The 19,377-nt window shown below is 40.3% G+C and overlaps 2 protein-coding genes across 2 annotated transcripts; both read left to right on the forward strand.

Moving 5' to 3' along the window:
* LOC134438642 (retinal cone rhodopsin-sensitive cGMP 3',5'-cyclic phosphodiesterase subunit gamma-like) lies at window positions 1-458 on the forward strand. Its single transcript, XM_063188254.1, has 3 exons — window positions 1-95; window positions 205-242; window positions 382-458. The coding sequence occupies exons 1-3, from the start codon at window positions 1-3 to the stop codon at window positions 456-458; spliced, it is 210 nt and encodes a 69-aa protein (XP_063044324.1).
* A 1,815-nt stretch (window positions 459-2,273) lies between these two features.
* On the forward strand, window positions 2,274-18,382 carry LOC134438426 (pre-mRNA 3'-end-processing factor FIP1-like). Its single transcript, XM_063188001.1, has 27 exons — window positions 2,274-2,515; window positions 2,654-2,708; window positions 2,848-2,908; window positions 3,247-3,266; window positions 3,371-3,435; window positions 5,726-5,839; window positions 6,522-6,646; window positions 7,256-7,368; window positions 8,141-8,192; window positions 8,667-8,844; window positions 9,054-9,111; window positions 9,211-9,268; window positions 9,450-9,550; window positions 9,667-9,725; window positions 10,338-10,380; window positions 10,488-10,545; window positions 11,027-11,112; window positions 11,202-11,266; window positions 11,519-11,641; window positions 14,408-14,538; window positions 14,755-14,858; window positions 15,714-15,770; window positions 16,066-16,124; window positions 16,397-16,589; window positions 17,305-17,363; window positions 17,557-17,695; window positions 18,163-18,382. The coding sequence occupies exons 1-27, from the start codon at window positions 2,467-2,469 to the stop codon at window positions 18,242-18,244; spliced, it is 2,307 nt and encodes a 768-aa protein (XP_063044071.1). The 5' UTR covers window positions 2,274-2,466; the 3' UTR covers window positions 18,245-18,382.
* The last annotated feature ends 995 nt before the right edge of the window (window positions 18,383-19,377 follow it).

The following is a 19,377-nucleotide window of genomic DNA, read 5'->3' on the forward strand; positions in this document are numbered from 1 at the left end:
ATGAATGCAGACGGCGGCAAGGCTGCTCCCCCCAAATTCAAGCAGAAGGAGGGCAGGGCGTTCAAGAGCAAGGCCCCCAAGCCTGGCCAGAAGGGGTGAGACAGACACTCTCTACAGAACTGACACCCAAACAGTAATATGTGCATTTCTACACTACCTAATGTACACTGTTATACAATATACTAAACTCTTTCGTTTTGACAGATTTGACAATGATGTGCCCGGAATGGAAGGTCTTGGAGGTCAGCTTGAATTTTGAATTTCTTTGAATGTTTCAGTTTCACTGAGTGGAAATGTCACCAAATACCACATTTAGGTTCAGCATTTAGAATGTGCTCATCCCTGTCTGTTCTCTTCTGTCTCTCTCCCTTTCCTTCTCAGACTCAGCCCTTGTCTGTCCGTGGGAGGCGTTTGGAGACGCGGACCTGAGTGAACTGGCGCAGTTTGGACTTGTTTAGATGGCAGCTTGACGTCTCTTCATCGTTGCTTTTCATGCGGTGTTCCGAGTCAATTACTGATATCTCAACTCACTTCCATGTAATATACAGCATTCATTGCATTGCACATGAATTATTAATAAGGAAAACCACATGAAAAGCAACTCGCCTGAAAAAAGATGTTTGATTTCTGTATATCTGACTTCTTACCTCTCTACAGTAGCCCCAATTTGTGTAAAAATGTTGCCCATTGTACCATTTTGTGGGTTGCTCTCAGACTATATATGGCTTGGATGTCAAAAAAGATGTTTTATTTTTGTATGTCTGACAACTTACCTCTCTACAGTAGCCCCAATTTGTGCAAAAATGTTGCCCATTGTACCATTTTGTGGGTTGCTCTCAGACTGTATATGGCTTGGATGCCAAAAAAGATGTTTATTTCTGTATGTCTGACTTCTTACCTATGTACAGTAGCCCCAAATTCTGTAAAAATGTTGCACATTGTACCAATTTGTGGGTTACTCCCAGACTATATGTGGTTTGAATGTCAAAAAAGATGTTTATTTCTGTATGTCTGACTTCTTACCTATGTACAGTAGCCCCAATTTCTGTAAAAATGTTGCACATTGTACCAATTTGTGGGTTACTCCCAGACTATATGTGGTTTGAATGTCAAAAACCTACCTCATTTTTCTGTCAGTAACAGCTGGATTGAGATGAATTTATGAGTGAGTGTTGACTTGAGTGAAATGTAGGCCTATGCTCAGTGAACTTCACTTTCTTCAAAGGCAAAACCACAAAATATGTATGAATGTTTGTGATGAAAGCATGAAGAGACAACATATTTAGCACTGTGAGAGAAAAAAAAACATTAGAGGGAAAATAACAAGAGGAGGTTAGCAAATTGTCATGGACCATAACTTTCAGAGCTGTGGAAATGTTTATTTATTTCTCAAGAGGTTTTATTTTTCTATGTTAATCGCCACTAAACTGGTTTCAGAATAAACACCATATGTCATCTGCTTGTGGGATTGATTTTCTTACTTATGAAGGCCTACAGTGTACAGTGAAGGATTGATCAACATATGATTTGTTTTTAGTCCTTGGCTCGATGGCGAGCATCATGAAGCAGCATCATGCAAACCTGAAATATTATTGGGAGTAAGATTTGCATTAAATAAGTAAAATATTCAAGGAAAAACAAAACAAACAAACAAACAACAGTACAATCATTCATTCTGATACTTAGAAGTTATTATTTATTATTTTGAATGTGCTGTGGTTGAAAAACGCAGTTAGCAGCCATTACATTTCTATATTTGTATTTATATTGAATTATATCATAGGCTAAATAGGGGGTGTTTATATTTAGACTACATGATATATCATTGTTATATTTATAACATTATCAGCCTGTTTTTAATATTTATATTTATGCAGACCTGCAGTAGCCTATGTGTCTGTATTTATATAGAATATGTTCCTAAGCCACAATATTCCTTTCACCATCAGCTGAATAGCTGACAGAAGGTGATGTAGGCCTACTGCCATCTGCTGGAAAGTGACAACAACAGCGGACCAACTTTACTATTCTCAAGGTTGTCGAGGTGCGTGTGTCAACAGTTTACTTTTAGGCTACATATCTTTTCAGGCTAGTCTGAATAATAATGGACTAGTGAGGAAAAAACATTTTATTTGTAGGCTCTACATAAATATTGGTGAATGCTCCTCCTTCTGGTGACCTTGCAAATCGAAAGCGTGTCTCGCGCAGTTATCAATCAGTAGAGGTGACGTAATTTTCCATTAGAGCTACCAATTAAACCAAACAACCCGGAAGTTTTTTTTTTCACTTTAACTTGAGGTGTCCACTCCGTGTAGACCAAAGTGTAGACTAAATAATTCTGTAATGGGACTTACGTGGTAGATTGATAGGCTGTGGGAACATTATTCTACCTTGGCATCGGTGTTATGGAGAGCTGAAAAGGTTGGGACTTGGTAGGTGGTGCAAACTCAGGCGGTGGTTACAGCAATGGCCGAGGCCGTAGGTGACGACAATTTGGAATGGCTGCTTTACGGAGGTTTGTGGTTTTACCCTGGGGACAATCTTGGGGGGCTATCTTCTACTGTTGGGGATATTTCATTCGAGAACATTTGACGACGTTCAAAATGCAAGTGCTAACAAATGATGAACATTTCTTTACTGCTATTGTGATTAGATGAAACTGATAAGCAAGACAGTGAAGAGGAAGTCAAAATGGCAACTGTCTTCAGGTGGGTCAGTTTCAATAAAGCCTACAATGTCTCATTTGTATTGGTTATTTTCATGAGACACATTATTTATTGTAGTGGATGTTTGGGGTGGAAAATATTAGATGTATTTTGAAGCAGGGTTATGCATTTTGTCTCACAGTTGTCCTCCTCTCCCTGCCACTGTGACTGTGGAGACCATTGGAAGTGCAGAGGACAGCCAGGTAGGTTAATCCGGCTTTGATTTTCTACCTGTAATAGTAGTGTTATATTTGTGTAAAATTGTTGTTATTGCTGTTCAGACTGTCGGATGTCTCCATAACAAGTGGTTACCCAGATGTGAAAAACACAGTTGGTCACTTTTTTGGTTCTGACATCTGGGTCACCAGTAGAAAGAAACCAGATATTCTGTGAAACCGGTGTTCTACAACACAATGCAGTATTTAGCTGATAGGCTATGTTTTGACATTGAGGTACTACAGTATGCTGTGGTAACATTTTCATAATCCTGGTTTTAATGTTGATTATCCATTGCCCTCGTTTTACCATCGGTCACATTTAGGCTCCAAGCCCGCAGCACATGTAAGTATTTCATTTTCTTGCCATATGAGCTCATACACCGTTCAGTGTTGTTATCCCTTGCACTGTCATGCTGTACTTTTACATTTAATGTTTTATCTTTGAAGTGCTACTGGATCCTCACCTGTTAACCTCAACATGGATTTTTCAAGTCATAGAAATTATGAGGCGGGTATGTTGTTTCATTTCAGTGCCTTGCAATGCCTGTAGGCCTATAGACCTATTGGTGCCTTCTCTAGAACAAGACATACAGTCCCAGGAAAAAGTTTGTACACCCTTTGAAATTTCTTACATTTTTGTCAAAATTGATCATAAAACATGGTCGGATCTTCCCGGAAATCTCAAGAGGGAACAATCAGAGTCTGCTTTAATTAATTCCACCCAAACATTTACATGTTATCATATTTTTATTGGTCATAAGGCCATAATATTCACAGGAGAGCAGGGCATAAGTAAGTACACCCTTGCATTAAGTAGGTTTTAACCCTCAGTTAGTTGCAATATCATCAACCAGACTTGTCCTGTAGTTGCAGATCAGATTAACAAAACAATTTGTTTGTATCTTGTCTCCCTCTTCTTTAGATAACTGCCTCTCGTCAGCAAGGTTTGTGGGATGTCTGGAGTGCATAGCTTTCTTGACTTCATGCCATTTAATCTCAATTGTTTTTTGTCAGGGCTTTGACTGGGCTATTTCAGAATGTGTATTTCATTATTATGAAGCCATTCATAATGATTTGCTTCTAAAGTATGGGTTGTTGTCACATTGCAGGACCCATACTCTTGTGTGCTTCAACTGTGTGACAGACTACCTCACGTTTTTTCTGTAAAATATCACAATAAACTTGAGTTCATTGTTCCACTGATAATAGCAAACTGTCAAGAGCCTGAGGCAGCAAGGTAGCCGCATATAATGATGCTCCCGCCACCATACTCAGAAGAGGAGATGTAACCAAGAATAGCTAAAAATGGGATTCATTCTGCCAATCTAAAATTAATGGAGTTTCTGTCCAAAAAAATATTGCTGCACCTTTGAGGTTTGCAAAAAAGCATTTATATGCTTCATAGAATTACTGCAAAATATTCTGTAGACCAACGCTGAAACCAAAGTTGAATTGTTCAGGGGAACACACAATGTCATGTTTGGAGGAGAACTGGAGAACCACACCTTCCCCAAAACATCATCTCCGCCTTTGAGTATGGTGGCGGGAGCATCATTATATGCGGCTACCTTGCTGCCTCAGGCCCTTTTGAGTTTGCTATCATCAGTGGAACAATGAACTCAGAAGTTTATCGAGATATTTTACAGAAAAAAGTGAGGTAGTTTGTCACACAGTTGAAACACACAAGAGGATGGGTGCTGAAATGTGACAACAACCCATACTTTAGAAGCCAATCGACTTTAGAATGGCTTCATAATAATGAAATACACATTCTGGAATAGCCCAGTCAAAGGCCTGACAAAAACAATTGAGATTACATGGCATGAAGTCAAGAAAGCTATGCACTCCAGACATCCCACAAACCTTGCTGACGAGAGGCAGTTTTCTAAAGAAGAAGGAGACCAGATATATCCAGATTGTTTTGTTAATCTGATCTGCAACTACAGGAAACATCTGGTTGAGGTTATTGTGACTAACTTAGGGTTAAAACCTATTGAATGCAAGGGTGTACTTACTTATGCCTTGCTGTCCTGTGAATGTTTACATCTTATGGCCAATGAAAATATGAAAACTTGTAAATGTTTGGGTTGAATTAGCTAAAGCAGACTCTTGTTGTTTCTTCTTGTGATTTCCGGGAAGATCAGACCATGTTTTATGACCAATTTTGACAGACGGGTAAGAAATTTCAAAGGGTGTACAAACTTTTTCCTGGGACTGTAGATCACCGTCACTTTCAGTATTTTCAGTTTAGATCAATTCACCGTTCATGTAGCAGTATATCCTCCATGGTCCTGTATCTCACTATCTGGTGTAGGGCTGTAATGATACACTCAACTAACGATTTGGTTCGTATCACGATTTTTGACCTACGGTTCGATACACCCCACGATTTCTGAAATGTATCTCCACTGAAGTTGGGAAACACTATCACATCAAATCACAAGGTTGTTTTCTGGACTAATGGGTAATAAAACTTTGAAAGGGCTTATCACGATACTGCCTCCTTGTATCACGATACAGTATTGTGACTCTGTGTATCACGATTTCTCGGTTCGATACAATATCGTTACAGCCCTAATCTGGTGTGTCAATGGCAAGGACTTAATTTGAAGTAATGAAGGAGGATAACCGGAGCAGCTCAGATGTGCATGTTGACATTTTGTTCTGTTCAGTCTTAAGAATAATTTTCTTATAAAATCAGTCACCAATTATCCGAAAACATTATGCAGTTGCATTAGCTGATTCATGAGCAATAATGTCCAAAGCTGGACTGTGTGTGTGTGATAACTCTCTGGTCCACAGTTACCCAGGCCAAGATGAGGCGTGTGGACTTGAATGCCCTCGGCAGTATTAACGGTGTGTCAGTGCTGGAGGTCGACATGGAGTCCTTTGAGCAGAAGCCCTGGAGAAACCCAGGTCAGAGAGAGAGAGTTTAAATACATGCATGGATAATACAACTGTTTCATTAGCATGCGTGTAGAGCTACTGGGTAAAGAAGCATGCAGTGAAATTGGTCAGCCTGGCCCTGGACAAATGGGACTGGAGTGTGAGACATTGCATACACATTGCTGCTATCTTTACTTGGTCCAGTGGATGGTTTGGGCCTGGTAGGCCTATTGCAATGATTCTGTCTGTCTTTCCATATGTCTATATGTCTGTATGTCTTGGGTTGGCTGGGGGTGGGGCCAAACACGCATCATACACATGTAGTATTGGGCAGGGGGCCAGGGGTGCATTTCTCGAAACCATAGCAGCTAACTATGTCAGCTACTTTTGCTTTTTGCAATGCAATTTCCCATTGGCAACTACCCAAGTTGCTAAGTGGCTAACAACTACGCTTTCGAGAAATGCACCCCTGGTTTGCATTTTTTTGATGGCTCTTCTTCATACCTTTATTATCCTGAATTCAGGACCAAGTGTTATTTACCCAATGTTTACTGTTGCTGATGAAGTTTTTCAATGTTGCTTGTTGTCTGCTGATGCTGTGGCGCTCAAGCTTTGGGTGCTGTGATATCTTGCAGTGACTGAAATAGGCAGGAAATGGAATAGAAGAGGTTGTGTGTTTGTTTTAAGTATTTGATTTCTGACCCACATCTAGGCACTGACCTGTCGGACTTCTTCAACTTTGGCCTCAATGAGGCCACTTGGAAGCTCTATTGTGCTGAGCAACAGAGGCGTCCAATGGGGATGACCAACGCCTCATCCAATATCAGCAGACTTATGGTAAGTCTTGAAGCAAGGGGCCAGAGAGGACATCCCATAATTAAATAAATGATGTTGGCACACTGCCGATGGCTGTAATGCACAGAGAGGAGTCAAAACGACCTTGATGAAGCCGAAAGCCAAAATGATGGTGAAATAAAACATTGCTTAGAGTGTGGGACATCGTTTTTTTCTTTATTACAGTTAAGTGATTCTGCAACTAGAAGCAAAATCTATAGCGGGGGCGATGGCCTCTTAAAAATATATACATTGTTTTGAGTAGCAAGAATGACTGTCTTCTCTTTATGGAGAACAGACTGATTGCAGACATTACACCAAATTGTGGCACTCGTATGATAAATTTAGCTTTGGGTGTGAGTAAACAAAATGTTGAAGAATGGATTGAGGGCTGAAACGTGTTTACTGACATGGAGGTGTACTCGTAAATAATATAAATAATACTTTAAGAATCTAGAGTGCATTTTTTCCTTCCCTATTTATGAGTTGGACACAACTGGGCACAACTGGAACAGTGACGCACTGCACCATTCGTAAAGACCATGAAGAGAGACCGTACCTGATGTGTGAACTGTGAAATGTGTACTACACTAATGCCACTGTTGCTTTCAGCTTAAGCGGAAGGAAAATCCTTTAAAAGATGTCATCAACATTACTCCCCTCAAAGCCAAGACAGAGATCAGTGCCACCACCAACTCTCCCAAACCTGAAATAAATCCAGCCAGGTATGGAACACTGTTTGAACAAAAGACTGTGTAAAACCCATGTGTTAGAGGTGGGAGTTTCGGTTGTTTGGACCCAACCTCAATCAAAGGGGACATGGATACTATTCCAAGAACATGGTTAAGTGATAAACCTGGCTAAGTTAGCCTACAGGAAGTGATGAATAATAGATAGTCTACAGGTGTCATTTTGCTAAGATGATGAGTATTCCAGGCTCTTGTGTTAGGTGATTTACTACCACCTCAAGTTAAATTTAACCTGGTTTACTATTTAGTAGGGCTGTAATGATGCACTCAACTAACGATTCGGTTCGTATCACGATTTTTGACCTACGGTTCGATACACCCCACGATTTCTGAAATGTATCTCCACTGAAGTTGGGAAACACTATCACATCAAATCACAAGGTTGTTTTCTGGACTAATGGGTAATACAACTTTGAAAGGGCTTATCACGATACTGCCTCCTTGTATCACGATACAGTATTGTGACTCTGTGTATCACGATTTCTCGGTTCGATACTAAATAATGTGATTGAAAAAAAAAGCTGTAGTCTCAGATGCTTTCAGCCTGTCTAATTTAGAGATGATATATTTCATGGCCACGCGTTTTTCAAATGGTGTGTTCTAATCTGAATCTAATTGATTAATAAAATGTGTTTCTATGTGTTAGTGTTTTCAGGTCTACAGTTTTTGAATTTAGTTTGAATGTTCAGTGGGATCAAATTTTGAATATTGTATCATTTGTTCTCTTTTTGGCCATTTGACCTCTTAGGAAATCAACCACCATTGATGTAATTGGGCCACAGACTGCAAGTGTCACTCAGGTGTGTTCAAAACAATTACATGCAATCCATCCATTGGTTTACAATTTTCTATGACATGAGTTGCCCATGAAGAGCATGACTTGCCCATGGGCAGTCATGGGTAAGCGGTTAGTTAGGGCTTCAGACTTGTAGCCCAAAGGTTGCCAGTTCGACTGCTGACCTGCCAGGTTGGTGGGGGGAGTAATTAATCATTGCTCTCCCCCACCCTCCTCCATGACTGGAGCACCCTGAGCATGGTACCGTGCCGTGGCACTGCTCTCTTGAGGCACCATTGGAGGCTGCTCCCTTGCACAGGTGAGGCATGAATGCAATTTCATTGTGTGCAGTGTGCACTTGAGTGCTGTGTCACAATGACGATGGGAGTTGAAGTTTCCCCGCCGGACTTTCACTTTTCACTTCACTTGTATGTTGTTTTGACTCTTACCACCATTGCATTGATTTACTGTACTAGAATGACTTCCTGCTCTTCCACAGGTTATCTCTGTGCCCAGGCCACCTGACTCTAAGCCTTCACCTGCCAAGTTGCCAAGAGACCAGGATCTTTACACTCCACCTGCCCCATTGTTGCCATTAGACCGAGGTCCGTACATCCCACCTACCCCATTCTTGCCTCCACTGTGCAGGACTGTCTCCCCACCAAAGGCACCAACATGTAAGCCCGGTCATCTCAAGCTAGCAACTGTAAGGAGCCACCTTGACAAAATGTCTCCAAAATGATTGCATTGGTCCAATAACTCATATTTCTGAATTTGCTTATGGTAATTGTGTAAAATTGGTGAACTGTATTTGTATGATAGCTGATAGTATAATAGTATGATGTGTTGCCTGTACACATAAAATTAATGTTTCTCCTGTGTACAGGTGACGGTGAAACGCAAGACAGTGGAAAGGAAGTAGCCAAGTTGACAGCAGCTGTGAGGTGTTTTAATTGTAGAATTCACTCAGTTTTGTACACATTATTTTACTAAATTATTTGGATGGAACCATTACATTAGCAGTATTGTGTCTTGTCTTTCAGTGCTGTTGCACTGACTCCTGTTATGGAGGAAACCAATGGAAATCGAGCGCACAGTCAGGTAATTGTCTACAAGTTTTTTTCTTTTCATTTACTTGAAATTGCATTTCATGTAACATGTTGAATCAACTTTGTATTTTGTTTCTAATGTGTACTTCCTTAGACTTGCAACTAAGTTGTACTGCATGACTCATCAAGTTACAGTTAATGTACAGTGATTATATCTTTACTGATTGACTCAGGAAACTCTTGCTGATGAGGAGGACAGTGTCAGTGTCAGTGACAGTGACGATGAGCTGCAAGTCACCATTGGTTACATTAAGGCACCATCTTCAGAAAACATGTAAATATCCCATTGCATTGCTCGCAATGGATATATTCTGAAGTTATACTCCATTCAGTGTTGCTAGTCCTCATAGAGCTAATAAAGGTTGTCTCATTATACGCTTTTGCCGGTAGGTCCTGTGCCTCCAGACCAGTTGATGACCAAACAGAGGTTTGCAGGCATCTTGAGGGAGGTATGCATTTTCAATTCACTCAATGCTGAGATCCTTTTGACATGCCTTTTGAAATGTTGTAAAGCGTAAAACCTGATGTTGCTAGAAACCCAGCTTCACACTGTACATGTACGTATGCACCTGTTTACAAGTCAGACATACAAATATACTGTATCTGGTAAGTGCATTTACAATTTGTATCTGGTGACAGTACAGGTTGTTAGAAACCTAGCTTTACACTGTATATGTACACTATAGGCTCTTTTCCACTGTCGGTTTTCTGGTAGGCCTACAGCTCGACACAGCGTGACTCGGCCGCCACTTCTGCTTTTCTATTGGGCATGACGGCTCAATCGTAAAGCGGCGCCCGAGTCGCCCTGTGTTGAGCTGTAGCCCTACCAGAAAACTGGCAGTGGAAAAGAGCCTTTTTTGCCTGTTTTACAACTCTGACATGTATGTATCTGGTAAGTGCATTTACCATTTGTATCTGTTGGTGGCACTACAGTGTGATGGTCATGATGATGAACAATTGTATTGTAAGTATGAGCAGCAGTGTGAATCTCCCGCCTTTGTGCACAAAATGCTCAAAGTAATACAAGTGTTGTATTAATACATGTATTCCGCTCTATGTAGATACTGGGGAAAAGGCAGAAGTCAAACTGGCCGAAGCTGTGAGGTGCGTCCAAGCCTTGTCAATTACGTTATGTTTTTTAATTAATGATTATAGTGAATGTTCTGGATATGATCCATTATATTAAAAAGTTTGTGCATCTCGTCTCTCAGTGCTCTTCCACTTCGCCAGGTCACTGTGGAAACCATTAGAAGTAGAATGGATAGTCAGGTAAGTCTATCTTTAGATCAAGACTCGGGAAGAGTTTTTTTCCTTTTTTGTTGAGGTCTTGTTTATGCCTATATTATTTATTTTGTTACTGCATTGTCTCGTTCCTTTACGGTTATGTTGTTTCTTTTTAACATTGCACATGCTCATGAGGATGTTGTCTGTATATTGAACAAAACTAGCTATATTTGAAGAGTTTTGTTGCAAAATGACTTAAGCAGCATTTTTTTAATCTTTGCAGTCATTTCCAATAATAAAATGCAGACGTCCTATCGTGTGAATTCTGGCCGTTCAAATATTTTGAGAACATACTTTTTAAACCTTTATAAAATACACTTTGAAATACAGTGCAATGCCCCATTCAGAAATGTCAATTTCCCAAAATGTTTCAAAATGGATATACGTATTTTCGCGACAAAGCTCTTCATTTGTTGTTGGGCATCAAATGTGTTACAAATGTACATTTTTTAATGTATCTCGACAGGACATGCTGTCTGATGAGAGTGACAGTGATGACGATAACTTGCACATTACCATTGGTAACATCAAGAGCCCAGCTGAACTGGAAATGTAAGTGCCCCATTTGTTATACAAGATAAGTCAATTAAATATGACTTGACTTTGCATATTGGTGTCTAAGTATAACATGCTAATCCTAGGACTGGTGGAGCCACCTCAGCTGGATCCAACGTAAAATCGGTCTCTCAAAGAGTTCGTGGGAGAGGTATCTATCCACCTTGAGTAAATTCTTGACATCTTGAAGGCAATGCACTGATTGAGTTGTAACTTGCCATACAGTGATTGTTGCGTCCATTGTCTGGTAAAAGGTACATGACTACAATATTTTTTATTCATACGTAATGCGTATCATTACACACCTCATTCTTCAATCCATTGCCTGAAAAATGACATCTACTGTAATTATATAATATTCAATATAATGTATTGATGTACAACACATATCAAATGTATCTAGTTTCTTGCAATGTGACGTCTCCGGAGTTTGATGGGTCTCTCAGAGTGCATGGCATTCAGGAACATGAAGTCAACAACAGGAGGTCCCCAGAGGAGAATAAAGATGTACCCTGGAGAAATCCGGGTGAGTCTTTTACTGGTGTTTCTTAACTTTACAGTACAATACATTAGGCTGACACTTGTCGATGGTCTGCATTTCTGTAATACTTATTTACACTATCTGAGCACACAAGTAAGGGATAACTGCTGAATGAATGAATGAATGAATGAATGAATGAATGAATGAATGAATGAATGAATGAATGAATGAATGAATGGTGAGGTGGCAGTTTTGAACTTTGGCGACGCGCGTAGCGCGTTTGACAACCAAATGCGATAGAATTAACGACTGACTCTTGACCTGATAAACAAATGCGATAGAACTAACTGGCTTTTGGCCATAGCAACCTGCAGTTTAGAATTAGTAACGGCAGTTCGCCTAACTTAGTTGCACGTTTGACGCCTGACAGGTTATAGGGAATTAGTTGCAACCCCATCAGCCAATCAGAAAAGAGGATTCAGTTGCGTAGGCAGATAAAACACATTTCAGTGTATTCCCCATATTCACTCATTCACACATCGGTGCTGGCGGCTGCCACTCAAGGTGCCAACCTGCTCATTGGGAGCAGTTAATGATCCAGCGTCTTACTCAGGGACACTTTGATGGGACCAGGCAGAGCAGGGCTTGAGCCTACAACCGTCCGGCTGCCCAATATGGACCTCTGCCTCCTTAGCCACCATCACTTAGCAAACACATTTATGGAAAGTGACTTTCCAAAGAACACATAAACCACCACCATATATATCTTTAGAAATCCAGTTGTGTGTGCCTGAGTGGAGGCTCTTATTCACAGGGCCGGTGCTAGGTATAGGCTGACAAGGTGGTCGCCCAGGGTACCAAATGTCCTGGGGGCGACAGGAATACCAAAAACTCCCACAAAATCGAACCTCAAGCGAAATAAAGCATTAAACTTAAAATTAACAACTAATGTTCATGGTCACTCAGTATATTTGTACAGTTGAGGACGATATTATTAGCCCCCCTCCTGAAATTAGACATATCTCTTCACTGATAATTGAGAATGATCATTATTAATAAATGTATGTTATTCTGGAAACGAATACACCATGGAGATAGTATCCAATAAGTTAAATTTGGACTTTTCCATTTTCACAATGAGTTTAAACAAAAAAGTGTAAAAATGGCAAGGACAAAATTATTAGCCCCCTTATCATTAATAGTCAATACAGTGCCATTTATGAACAAAAATTGACACCAGGCACTTTGCTTAGTTGTTAACTATGTTGGCACATGTTCTACCAGGGATTTTGGCCCATTTTTTTCATTGCAAATAGTTAAGCTGGTCCAAATTGCATGGATGTTGAGGATGGACATTCATTTTCAGCACTCTTCAAATATTATCTAAAGGATTGAGGTCGGAACCACTCCATGGCCATGGTTTTAGTATCCTTGAAGAACATTTGAACTATTTTGAATACAAGTTTTGGGTTATTATCTTATTGAAAGGTCCAGTGAAGATCTTAGCTCCCTCTATGAGCATATTCTTGCAAGGTCACTTTCCACATTCTATCATAATTTTCAGTTTTTATGGTGCCGTACACCCAAACAAGGTTTCCTGTGGCTGAGGCTGCCACAGAATGATGAATCCACCACCATGTTTAATTGTGGAAACCATCTTATAACGATTCAAGGCCTATCCCTTTCTTCACCTGACACAAGCAGAATTCATGCATCAAAGCAGGTGCAATTGAATATCATCAGATGAAAGCAGAGACGTTCAAAACTCATTTTTGACTTTCAAATGTTCACAGGCAAAGCTCAATAACACTCTGATATGCACTGCCTTTAGTAAAGGGGTTGTTCTGTGATGATGGCCCCAAAGCCCAATATGATGACAAGTCCTAACAACTGTCTTTCTTGGGGGGGGAAAAACCTCCTGGTGAGGCCAGGTCAATAACAATCATCTAGGCAGGTGTCCAATGCTTCTTTGGTCTAATGAGGCTAAGCAGTTTCCACAGTTACACATAGTGGAAGGGCATCAAGTTTAGTCTGTTATTCAGCCTCAGACACAGGGACTCTGGGTCTGAATCTGGATTGCTGGGTCTTCCAACAACATTGTAACCCAAAGCATACATTTAGATTAGTTCAGAGGTTCTTCAAGGACACTAAAACCATGATATTGGAATCACCCACTCATAGTCCAGTCCTCAATCCCACTGAGAGTCTGTGGTTAATGTCTATGCTCAGCATCCATGTGATTTGAACCAGCTAGAACACTTTACAGTGAAAAAATGGGCCAAAATCCCTAGTGGGGCATGTGCCAACCTAGGTAGCAACTTATCAGAGCCTGTTGTCAGTTTTGGTTCATAAATGGCGCCATATTGACTATTAATGATCAAGGGGCTAATAATTTTGTCCTTGTCATTTTTGCCCTTTTTTGTTTAAACTCATCGTAACAATAGAAAAATCCAAATTCAACTCATTGAACATTATCTCCATCAGTGTATTTGTTTCCAGAATAACAGAAACGGTTAATAATGGTCATTCTTACTGAGAAATCAAGAGGAATGTCTAATTTCAGGAGGGGGGCTAATAATATCGTCCTCAACTGTAGGTACTAGATCAGATGTACAGTGTTATGTTTAGAGATGCCAATTTCTAAATACATGGAAAAAGGATAGAGGGGAAAGGAAGTGCTCGCCTAGGGCACCAAATTGACTTGAACCATCCCTGCTTATTCATATAGATCAACCATGAATGGTTCATAGCATGAAGGGTGAAATATATTTAAGTTCCAATCAGCCATGACTACTGTTAACTCCTTCCTAGGTGCTGACCTCTCGGACCACTTCAACTACGGCTTTAATGAGGAGACCTGGAAAGCCTACAATGAGAAACAGCTTCGACTCCGCAGACAGTTTTTGAAGATTCCAATAAACGTCATTGCCAGAGAAGTTGTGGTAGGTTTGACCCCAGTTCTATTAGCAATACAGTTTACAATGGTTGATCTACTGTAAACGTATCTTCATGCTCCCATCTATATTTTTTAATCCTATTAAAAATATTGCATTGCTAAAAGATACATTGTTCATTTATATCATTTAATGAATCAGCTCATTAATGCATTGTTTTCCAAAGAAAAGAGATGTTCCTGTTTCTGTACATGTTTTCCTTAGCAATGGAAAGAAAATACTGAAAAAGACGTGAGCGTTTCTGTCCACACAGCCAAGTCAAGATTAAGTAACTCAACAAACATTCTCAAATCAGGACTGAACACAAGGTATGATGCACACTTTGAAAGAGAGACTGGCTGAACTTCATGTATAGAAATGCCATTTGTAACCTTTTTTCCATTGATTAGCAAATAACTAGTTGAAGCAACACCTATTTTTAGTGGTGTAAGGAGTAGTCGTCTCAACCTCATTTGTAGATCCAATATTTAATTGAATCCATTTTCAATTTCCTTGTATGACCTTTGCATATGAAGAAACTGACAATAAATCCGAATTGACTAAACATGACTTGACCTTACTTTCAGAAATATTGACAGTACTACAGTATGGCAGCACAAAAATACAGATGCCTGCTGAAATGTGTTGGTGCTGAATGAGATATGCACAACGTTAGTGCCACTTCTGACAGAAATTATCTACAGAATAACGGTCAGCAAGGCCATTTTCTTATTCTGTGACTGGTGCAGGTAGCCTTACTTTCATGTATTTCTGCTCAGCTTTGTGAGCTCACACAAGGCTTTGGAGGACCCCAAACCAAATGCATTGGAACCAATCAGGTTTGCAGGATTTGTGACTGTGTCAAAATTTAAACAGTGTGGAGAAGGGAAAAATAAGTGAACCACGACTGTGGACTGCTCTCATGGACTCACTATTCTGCATTGATTCTGTAATTTCAACTGCATTTTCAAATCTTTGAGTAGTTAAAGTAGCACCTCATTAAAAATATCAGACAAGTGTTTACCCAATCATATGTAAGGATTTTTTCTTTACAAAACCACGCCTTTGCAGACCTAAGCCTATGGCATAGCTCAGGTTAAATGTTCATGGAGCAAGGCTGATCTGGCGAGAGTGAGGTTATGGTGCTGGTGCTTCTTGTAAATCCTCTGATCTTGTGCTCATAGGGTGTCACCTCCTCAATGGACAGGCCCAGCCAACCATGACATGCCCTACTACTACACGTAAGTTAAAAGTTATAAGCGACTTCTTTTATACTCCTGAAGATTTCTTACTTGACTTAAGCCCTTTGCTCCTCTTGAGTACATAGGCCATTTGACAAACGAACTCCATTTCACTCTACTGGTTACTTTCTGTTTAAGCTCTTTCATAGGGAATTGTGCACAATGAAGACTTAAGCTTATTTCCAAAAATGGGACGGTATCACTTTATTTTACACCTTCCCTTGAGTTAAATAATAGGGATAGGGAAATAAATGGGACAGTATCACTTTAAAGCAAGACTCATTGTTTCTTACAGAAGTGGATATCCTGCAGGTTATGCTGCTCGATCGGTGTCATCATACTCTTTCCCTGCAGGTAAGTACCACTAGCCTGGCTATCGCGATTTCAAGTCTCTGCAAGAGATGATCTGGCCTAGCCAGAAAGGCCTCGTGAATTAGTTTTTCCATTGCAATAACAAAAGATTTTTAAAAAATAGGCACTGTAACAAAGAAATAGAGCCACGCGCTTGTCAATATCCACTGGACTTTGCACAGTCACAGATCCTTCTCCTTTTCCATGTCTGTCACGGCAGTTAGTGGCCAAAACAATTGAACTAGGTGCTAACAACATTGTGTGGATCCTGTAAGGTGGCTATCCGTTCCAAACACCTGGAGCGGCTGTTTCCTGGACCAACATGGTGGACCACACCACGGCGTGCGAGTGCTACCCTCCTGCCAAGAAGAACCAGGAGAAGGAAAGAGAACGCAGCCGGCCTGCGCTCCAAGAGAGGAACCGACAACAGGAGCTAGAAGACAGCCTGGCAGCCATTTCTCTTGCCAGGTATTGTGACCATACTGTCAGTCGTGTAAAATCTACGGCCTTGGTCTTGGCTCAAAGGGCTTAGAAAAAGTACTGTTACATCAGGGACCCGGGTTTGATTGCAGCTGGAGGGGATTTCTCAATCCTCCCCCATTTCTCTCATTTGATAATTTACTGTCCTCTCTCTACTATCCAATCAAATAACAAAGGCACTATAGACAGTATATACTACTGTATACTGTATCAAGTGAGAGAAGGGATGAGAAACCAGTAGGAGGACAGTTTTGCTGCTGACAGTAAAATGGACGTGTGCGTTGGATGGTTTATTGTGTCTTTAAATGGCTGCAGCATGTTCAGAGCACAGTGATTGCCAAGCGCATGGGTACGAGCGATACCATGAGCAGTCTTGCAAAGTGAAAGAGAGGAGGTACAGAGACAAAGAGGAAAAAGCCATCAAGTCCCCAAGAAGGTACTGCACTCTTACACCGATGTCCTCACAGTACTGGTTAACAGTACTATCGGCAGACTGTAGGCGCTTGGCCATGCAGAGTGAAAACAGACAAAGTTGATTTGAAACCATCTGGTTTCTTAAGGAAGGTTAAAGATGGAAATAGGTTAGGAGTGTCTAGATTTATTCCATAGTTCTATATGACTTCCTAAAACTACAATCTACTCAACTGTTTAAAAGTTTGGATGTGAAGATATTTTTGGTTGAGACAAGACCTCCGTCTTACAGCAGTGGATATCCAGGAGGTTTCAGTGTTCCATCAATCCTACCACATGCATTCCCTGAAGGTGCGTATTAGTAGATTACTGGTTTTACTCATGTTTGTGAAAGACATTTATTCCAATTGTCAACCAATCAATTATTGTTTTCTACATACGTTTTTCAGTTAATAATAATAGAAAATTAAATTCTGAGATGTGCAGATTCATACAATGTATGCTTGATCGCCTCATTGATGGTTTTGTGCATCTTTTTATGTAGTTTTAATTCCCGGTATGGCTCACCAACCATGGTCTGAGAAGGAAGTGGAAAAAGGAGGTGAACTGCTAAAAGAGCAGGATACTAAGGAAGAGGGAGAACTTGATCCAGAGTATAGCCTTTCTGCCAAGGCTCATACCAGGTAATCTGACATAGGCTTCAGTTGCTATGTTTACAAAGTGCTCAGAGACAGTTTTACCAATAAGCAGACTAGACACTTTCCTAGGACCTCATTACATTTTACCTAGGGACTTCAAATGGGTAGAATTGCTGCTTAAAGTACTGGTGACAACTTTTTGAGCTTGTGTGGTGTACTGTCTAGTAAGACATGGGATGAGCAGACAATTGAAGGTGGAGAGAAGTGCCGCACACTCTCGAGTTAAATAAACAAGTTTTAATATGACGTTTCGGCCTGTCGACCTTCCTCAGGTCACGTGATTTCACTTGTTTATTTAACTCGAGAGTGTGCGGCACTTCTGTCCACCTTCAAGTACTTTACTGGTTGCCAGCACCTCTGTATCTGGTGTGCGTTCTGCACCTCCACTCATGAGCAGACAATTGGTAATTTTGTGATGTCCTTTGTTGTTTCTTGTTTGATTTGTTTGGCAGCACTAAGTACAATGATGACCAGCACCAGAAGAAACACGTCATAGAGGGGGAGGATCAGTCAGTGGACCAGGATATCCAATGAACATGCACGTCTGGTCTGCTCCTTTTGAATGCTCGCTCTGTCTCTTCGTTCTACTCCACCTGTTTTCTCAGAACCGCTTAATCGAGAATTGTGAGTATATGAAATTGGTGTAAAAAATAAAACGAATAAGCAATGCAATTTCTTGTTGTGGTCCTGAGATAAGCCAACCGCAGTCACAACTTCAGCTTTACAGATGAGATGATTGATTACTCATTGAGTCCCCAGAGTATACCCACATGTCTTTGGCCATTTACTTCAGAGCACTTTAGAATAGGTGTAGCCACTTAAAACATAGATGGTTGGGCCTATCCACTGTAAAGTAAGCAAAAACGCACAACTTATAAAACGTTTGGCTTTATTCATAGTTTACACTCCATGAATCATGCAACACAAAACTTAAATAGCTGGACAGGGTATTCACCCCTGAAACGCACAACTTTTATATGGTCACATTATTGTTCAGAGATGACAACTTTGGGTAGTATCATATGATGAATAGTAATTGACAACAGTCATAGCTTGACATAGACCCTTTTTATATAAAGTTATTTATATGTATAGATAAAGGATGGCATCAAATACAGATGGTACCGTAGAATAAATAAGTATTCGTCCAAGATTGTCTGTTTCTGGTTTAACAGCTCCCCATGTATTAAACATTTTTTTTTTAGTTGCAGATTTGTAAGACCTCCTTGGCACAGAGAAAGAGAGTATGATTGTGATGTGATGCAATGTAAGAGTTCAAACCGCATTGATACTTTTAACATTTTTGAGAATTTTGTTCCAAACGGCATTGACCAAGTCAATATACTCACCGGACGCTTTTTTTGGGTACACCTTGCTAGTATCAGGTTGGACCCCCTTTGCCTTCAGAACTGGCTTAACTGCTTGCAATAATACTCATGTAGGATGAGGCTTTGCAAAAATACTGAATTGGTAATAACAAAATGTCCCAAGAAAATATCCCCTACACCATCTGCCTGAACTTATGATGCAAGACATGGTCGATCCATATTTTCACTGTATTTGCACCGTATTCTGTCTACCATCCAAGTGTCACTGCAGAAATCGATATGATTTGCTGTTGAGAAATAGATCAATAGAGAAAATTTAAATTGCCTCAATAAGCAGCT

The sequence above is a fragment of the Engraulis encrasicolus genome, chromosome 22 (genome assembly GCF_034702125.1).
Source record: "Engraulis encrasicolus isolate BLACKSEA-1 chromosome 22, IST_EnEncr_1.0, whole genome shotgun sequence".
NCBI classification, from domain to species: Eukaryota; Metazoa; Chordata; class Actinopteri; order Clupeiformes; family Engraulidae; genus Engraulis; species Engraulis encrasicolus.

Coding starts and splice junctions, on each gene's coding strand:
- LOC134438642 (XM_063188254.1), top strand. CDS start 1: ATGAATGCAGACGGCGGCAAGGCTGCTCCCCCCAAATTCAAGCAGAAG. Junction 96..204: donor CCCAAGCCTGGCCAGAAGGG/GTGAGACAGACA, acceptor TCGTTTTGACAG/ATTTGACAATGATGTGCCCG. Junction 243..381: donor CGGAATGGAAGGTCTTGGAG/GTCAGCTTGAAT, acceptor TTTCCTTCTCAG/ACTCAGCCCTTGTCTGTCCG.
- LOC134438426 (XM_063188001.1), top strand. CDS start 2,467: ATGGCCGAGGCCGTAGGTGACGACAATTTGGAATGGCTGCTTTACGGA. Junction 3,267..3,370: donor GCTCCAAGCCCGCAGCACAT/GTAAGTATTTCA, acceptor TTATCTTTGAAG/TGCTACTGGATCCTCACCTG. Junction 11,113..11,201: donor AGCCCAGCTGAACTGGAAAT/GTAAGTGCCCCA, acceptor TGCTAATCCTAG/GACTGGTGGAGCCACCTCAG.